Source organism: Sceloporus undulatus, chromosome 3 (assembly GCF_019175285.1).
Source record: "Sceloporus undulatus isolate JIND9_A2432 ecotype Alabama chromosome 3, SceUnd_v1.1, whole genome shotgun sequence".
Classification (NCBI taxonomy): domain Eukaryota; kingdom Metazoa; phylum Chordata; class Lepidosauria; order Squamata; family Phrynosomatidae; genus Sceloporus; species Sceloporus undulatus.
In genome coordinates this window covers 266,757,935-266,764,561 of record NC_056524.1, presented here as the reverse complement: position 1 = coordinate 266,764,561, position 6,627 = coordinate 266,757,935, and the positions used below count along the sequence as shown (strand labels likewise).

General features: G+C 47.6%; 1 protein-coding gene across 1 annotated transcript in view; it reads right to left on the bottom strand.

The window, feature by feature from the left end:
* Nucleotides 1-4,324: 4,324 nt before the first annotated feature.
* The window catches only part of LOC121926260 (probable cation-transporting ATPase 13A5), a 33,395-nt gene continuing 31,092 nt past the window's right edge, over nucleotides 4,325-6,627 (bottom strand). Inside the window, exons 20-21 of the mRNA XM_042459087.1 lie at nucleotides 4,546-4,668; nucleotides 4,325-4,408 (exon numbers count right to left, since the gene is read on the bottom strand). Coding sequence (XP_042315021.1) covers nucleotides 4,325-4,408; nucleotides 4,546-4,668 — 207 coding nt within the window. The remainder of the gene's footprint in view (nucleotides 4,409-4,545; nucleotides 4,669-6,627) is intronic.

Sequence of the window (6,627 nt, the reverse complement as noted above, 5' to 3'; positions counted from 1 at the left end):
ACCACTAAGCTCTCTGAGGAGTGACTTAGGAAGTTGTGTATGTTTAGGTGGGGAAGAGAAGGGGCATCATAATAGCCATGTTTAAATACTGAAGGGAGTCAGGTATTGAGGATGGCGCAAATCTGTTTTCTGCTGCTTCAGAGACCAGGACATAAGCATGGATACAAACTCCAGGAAACAGATTCCACTTATTATTAGAATGAACTTCCTGCATTAAGGGCTGTTCAACATTGGAAGACACTGCCTTGGAGGGTGGTGGTTCTCTTCTTTGGAGGTTTGCAAGCAGGGCTGGATGGCCATCTTCATAGGAGGGCTTGACTGTGTCATTCTACATGTCAGAAGGGAGTGGAGTTGATAGCCCTTGATTAGCTCTCCTAGTAGATATCTCTTGCAACTCTGAGTAGTCTATGATCTGATTCTCCTACGTAACATTGCGGTTGCACTTGTTTGCTAATTTTGTGTTCCACATCAACCCTAGATGAATGGCACTTCTACAATGGTAGAATTCAAAGATATAGCTGTGTTAGTCTGTAGAATTAGTATGTAGAGAATCTTATAGCACCACTAAGACTAGCTGAAAGAAAGAAGTTGGCAGCATGAGCTTTCGTAGACTTAAGTCTAATGTGCATTAGGAAGTAGACTTAAGCCTATGAAGCTCATCCTGCCAACTTCTTTCAGTTAGTCTCAAAGGTACTACAAGTCTCTCTACATTCCGGTCTACATGGGTTTAATTGGGGCCTCTTTCTCCTTTTCGATTATCCAGATGTCTTCTCGGCCTCTCTGCATCCAGCTTGGGATGTCCCTCTTTCTTTTGTTGCTGACCAGAAGCTGTAACAAGGCGTTGGAGGTGAGCATTAAGGCACCCAGGATGGGATGTGTCTTCTACTTCTCTTGCGAGCAGTGTTGTCTGGCCTTCCTTCTAGCATAGGATGTGGTCAACTAGGTTAAAGGCAATGCTCTCTGCTTGAACAAAATGCAGATTTAATGTCAGCTGGCCTACAGGCAAAAGCCTTAACAGGCCCAACAGCAGGTGGATGGGGGGGTGACAGTGCTGATATGAAATGACGCCAGCAAGGGCAGCTGATCTGAAGTGCCATGGAGTGGAACTGAGATTACTTCTTCCTTCCCCATAGCTCCTCTGCACCCCAAACATCTGGAGGATTTAGGTTCTCATTATTCTGGTGGTCCGGTTTTGTGTCTCTCGTTCTTGTGGAGGTGGAGTGGACAATGGGTGGTGTTGATGTGATTCCTTTGAAACTGGCCCAAGTTTAGGCATTCATCAGAGCATACCCTTTTTCCTGTTCACCTGGCACAGGGGATACTGAGGTGGTGAGGCGGAGGACTGTGAACAAGGGTACATCCATCTACAAAGCCTTGGGTGAAGGGTTTCTTGGCACTCCTTTCCTTGTTGTCCTTCTTCTTCACCTGAAAATAGACAGCCTTCCTACCTACCTGGGCTGCATCAGCCCAACTTGGCGGTGAGGACTGAGGTGTGGCCCAACATCAGTAACACCCCACTTGCTGCAATTCCTTCCTCTTTATACAACCATTTTTTTGCAGATGCCAATCTTACAAAACTACAGACTCTGGCTGTGGGATCACGGCCCTGTGTCGGTTCCAGTGTTTTGCGCCAGCGAAGTACCGGAAGCTCAGAGGCAGTTGGAGGGAGATGCGTCTTGGCCTCCCATGAACCAGAGCGATTTTGCGCAGACAGAAAAGCGCGGGCCTACATCAACCCCATCTACGAAAACAGCGATGAGAACTACTGGCCAGCTGCAGCCACTGAAGAGGCAGCTGGGGGAGGAGGCTTGCTAACTTATCTGTTGTTATGTGCCTCGATGTCATTCCAGACTTATGGCAACTCTAAGGCAATGCTGTCATGGAGTTTCCGGGGCTGAGTGTGTAACTTGCCCAAAGTCACCCAGTGGTTTTTATGGCCAAGTGGAGGAATCGAACCTGAGTCTCCAGAGGTCGTACTCCAAGCTCATACCATGACACCATGTTGGGTTCTACTTATCCGTGCAGGATGTGAACTTTTAAAAAGATTCCTACCATAAGAGAGATCGTTATGAAGAAATCCCTTTGGTGACCTGGAAACAGGCCTTTTGATGCACATCATGCTTTTTGAAACCATTCACAGGGCTTATCTGCAGATTTAAGTACATGATCTGAGGATGCCTAATAAGGCCGGCTAACTAACACTTTGTGATAATAAAGTTAAAATCAACTCTGATATCCCCCCCTAAAGAAAAGGAATTTTCTTTTAGGGTTATTCCCGACGGTGAAAATAATCCAGGGAGAAATGTGTTGAATCTTTGTATTCACATGCATTTCAAATTCCTAGGATTACATCTGGGGTGGGTGGTGGGGGAATGGGTGCTGCCAAAAACTCACTACCAGGCTAATCGATACTGGATTTTTTGTCAGAGATTTGAAAAAAAGATTCAAGATTTCAGACCGGGCTAAACCTGGATTACTGGTCAGTTCTGGGCACCACAATTCAAAAGGATGTTGAGAAACTGGAGCCTGTGCCAAAGAGGGATGACCTAAACAGGTGAAGGTCTGGAAACCATGAAAGCCCTAGAAAACCCAGGGAGCTGGGGATGTTTCTGGAGAAGAGAAGGTTAAGGGTGATATGATACCGTTTAAGTATTGAACAAGATGTATTTGGAGGAGAGAGAAGCTGTTTTTCTGCTGCTCCAGAGAATAGGACACAAAACAATGGATGCAAGCTCCAGGAAAGAGAGATCTTTTCACAGTCAGAGCTGTTTGAGAGGGGCCAAGTGCTGCTGGGGGTCAAGGGAGGTCCCCCTTAGATCCATCTGGGCTTCCCAAACTGGGCAACGTCACAGCACAGCCAGGCATGACAGCAGTGGCTGGGTTTATGGCCAGGGGGCTTTCCTGAGCCTGGGGCCAAGGGCAGGCTCTGGGGATGCAGCGTCATCAGTTGCCGGGCAACGGCAGGCAGTACTCCGCATAAACCCCAGGAGGCTTTTCCATCCCTGGAAAGCACCCAGGCTCCTCCATCAGGAGGGAGGGAGGAGGAGAGGCGCCTAGGCAGAGAGGAGGAAGGAAGGGGCCAAGAGGCAGGGCCCATGCACACCACCCCACTTCTCCAACCCTCTCGCGCTTGTCTGGGATGGGGGCAGCCACAGAGCTCTGAGCATCCTAGGAGGCCCACCTTGGGCACCTTGGCCCAACTAGAAGGCATTGCTAGGAGGCGATCAAGACAGCGTCGTCTGCTCATGCCAAGCAGCTCTCCCCCATGCTCCTTCCCAGCCCTACTGAGAGAAGGAGTGGAGGCCTTTTAAGCAGAGGATGGATGGAATCACTCCCAGGGAGGAGGGCATGGAGTGGTGTCCTTCACCTGCGTGGCAGGAGGAAGGGGAGGACTGCATGACCTTGGGGTCCCATCTAAACTCTAGGATGCCATGTACTCCCTGCGTGGCAAGAAGAAGGGGATGGACTGCATGACCCTTGGGGGCCCTTTAAGCAGGCAGAGAGGGATGGACTGCTACCGCTTGGGGCCCTTTAAACTCAGATGTCATTAATCCCTGCATGGCAGAAAACTCCCCCCCGCTGTCCTTTCTCCCCTCCTTCCCTTCGTCGAGGGGCCCAAGGAGCCAGAGGCCTCTGCGGAGAGAAGAGAGCGGCGGGGAGGAGAGGCCCCGGCCGCCGACACTGCCCGTGGGCAGAGGGCCGCCGGACTGTTGCCCTCAGGCCTTCCGCCTTCCTCCTGTGCCAGCGCCCGGGACTTGGTCCCGCTTGGCTGGCCCTCCCGCCTTCAAAGCCCTCCGTCTTCCTTCCTTCACCCTTGCTGCCTTCGCTCCCCCCAGCAGGGCCGCTCCCCGCACCCGGAAGTGACGTCATGTTTGGCTAATAATAATAATAATAATAATAATTTGTATCCCGCCTCTCCCTGTATTGAATCGAGGTGGGTAACTACAAAACAAGAGAACAATAAAAATGCTACACAACAAACCACAAGTAAAAACATAGCAAAACATCCTAAAACTCCCTCCCACCCTAAAATAGAGTTAAAACAATTCCCTATAAAATACTCCCAATAAAATCAATCGCAATCACAGTCCGGTGGGAACAGCTATGCCATTGGAGAGTAAAAATTCCGAGGAGGTCAGTTTGGGAAGGCCTGCCGGAAGAGATCCGGGTTTTTTGCCTTCTGAAAGGCCTCCAAAGATGTTATATGATGGATCTCCACCGGCAGGTCATTCCAGATGTTTGGAGCAGCAACAGAAAACAACAACATTCCGGGACTTTTGAAAAAAGCAGCTCATTTTCCTTCTCTCTATTATGAGTGAAACACCTACTCCAGTTTCTGAAATTCTTCAATAAGGCTGGACTTCTGCCTTGGAGACATCCTTGCAAACACAGATCCATTCACAAGTATCTGGAGGAAACAAAATAGGCGAGGTTTAAATAACACAACACAAGCAATTCTCCATCTGCAAGAAAGGAGCACCAGTTGGGTGGGGTGGGGTTTGGGTACCACCCAGCAACTCATTCTTTGTTCCCTTTCCAATTTACCTTTGGTAGCAAACTGCTGAAGTATTTCTGGAGTACTTGATAGGTCTTCCCATTCAAGGCAAAATGAAAGTTTCTGCTACTGCTGCTGCCAACACTTGTGCCATCAATGGTAATGCAGGGATCCTGGAGGTCAGGTGAAAATTATTCCCAAGCTGGATCCCTGCAGACTTTTTAGAACTTATGTAAGTAAAATGCAAACAGACTTATAAAAGTAGGGGGGCACCAGCCAAAGATGCTCTGTCTCTTCCTGGGATAAGAACCCTAATCCCATCTGAGTTTCTTCTTTCCCGTGGGGGTGGGATGAGGGAGAAAGACCTATTTTACAAGATCTACAGGGGCCAAGTCTATCTGCCCTAATGAACCTGATGCCCAAATCTTGCTGCTGTTGCGTGTCTTCAAGTCATTTCCGACTTAGTGTGACCCTAAGCCGAATTCATCACAGGATTTTCTTAGAAATATTTCTTCAGAGGAGGATGGTCTGAGTGTTGGACTAGAACTCTGGAGATGAGGATTTGAATCCCAACTCATCCACGGAAACCCACTAGGTGACCTTGGGCAAGTCCAACTCTCTCAGCCTCACAGGAAAGCAAGGGCAAACCCTCTCTTACCAAATCTTGCTAACAAAACCCTGTTATAGGTTTGTCGTAGAATCGCTATGAGTTGGTAAGAACTTGAACAGGAGAAGTCCCAGCAGACTGAAAGAGGGCAAACGTTGTCCTCATCTTCAAAAAGGGGGAAAAATAGGATCCCAACAATTACCATCCAGTTAGTCTAACAGGAAAGATTCTAGAACAGACCATTAAACAGAGAGTCTGTGAACATCTAGAAGGTAATTCCATAATCACAAAAAGTCAAACTGGGTTTCAGAAAAACAAGTCATGCCAGACAAATCTAATCTCTTTCTTTGATAAAATCACCATCTTGGTAGATGAAGGGAATGCTGTGGATATAGTTATCTTGATTTCAGTAAGGCTTTTGACAAGGTTTCCCATGACATTCTTGCAAACCAGCTAGTGAAATGTGGGCTAGACAAGGTAACTGTTACATGGATTTGTAACTGGTTGACCGGCCGAATTCAAAGGGTGCTCAACAATGGCACCTTTTCATCCTGGAGAGAAGTGACCAGTGGGATCCCACAGGGCTCTGTCCTGGGGCCAGTGTTATTCAACATCTTTATCAATAACTTGGAGGACAAAATTGGGGCCATACTTATCAAATTTGCAGATGACACCAAATTAGGAGGAATAGCTAACACTCCAGAGGACAGGATCAAAATTCAAAATGACCTGAATAGACTAAAAAGCTTGGCCAAAGCTAACAAAATGAAATTCAATATGTAAGGTACTGCACTTAGGGTGGAAAAATGAAATGCACAGATATAGGATGGGGGACACCTGGCTGAATGAAACTACATGTGAAAAGGATCAAGGAGTCCAAGTAGACCACAAGTTGAACATGAGTCAACAGTGCGATGTGGCAGCTAAAAAGGCCAATGTGATTTTAGGTTGCATCAATAAAAGTATAGTTTCTAGATCAAGGCAAGTAATAGTGCCACTCTATTCTGCTTTGGTCAGGTCCCACCTGGAATATTGTGTCCAGTTCTGGGCACCACAATTCAAAAAGGACATTGAGAAACTGGAGCATGTCCAAAGGAGAACGACTACAATGGTGAAGGGTCTGGAAACCATGTCCTATGAGGAATGAGGGAGCTGGAAATGTTTAGCCTAGAGAAAAAAAAGGTTAAGAGGTGATATGATAGCCCTGTTTAAATACTTGAAGGGATGTCATATTGAGGAGGGAGCAAGCTTGTTTTCTGCTGCTCCAGAGAACAGGACCCAGAACAATGGATGCAAGCTCCAGGATAAAAGATTCCACCTCAACATTAGGAGGAACTTCCTGACAGTAAGAGCTGTTCGACAGTGGAACAAACTCCCTCGGAGTGTAATAGAGTCACCTTCCTTAGAGGTCTTCAAACAGAGGCTGGATGGCCATCTGTCGGGGATGCTTTGATTGAGAGTTCCTGCATGGCAGGGGGTTGGACTGGATGGCCCTTGTGGTCTCTTCCAACTCTACGATTCTACA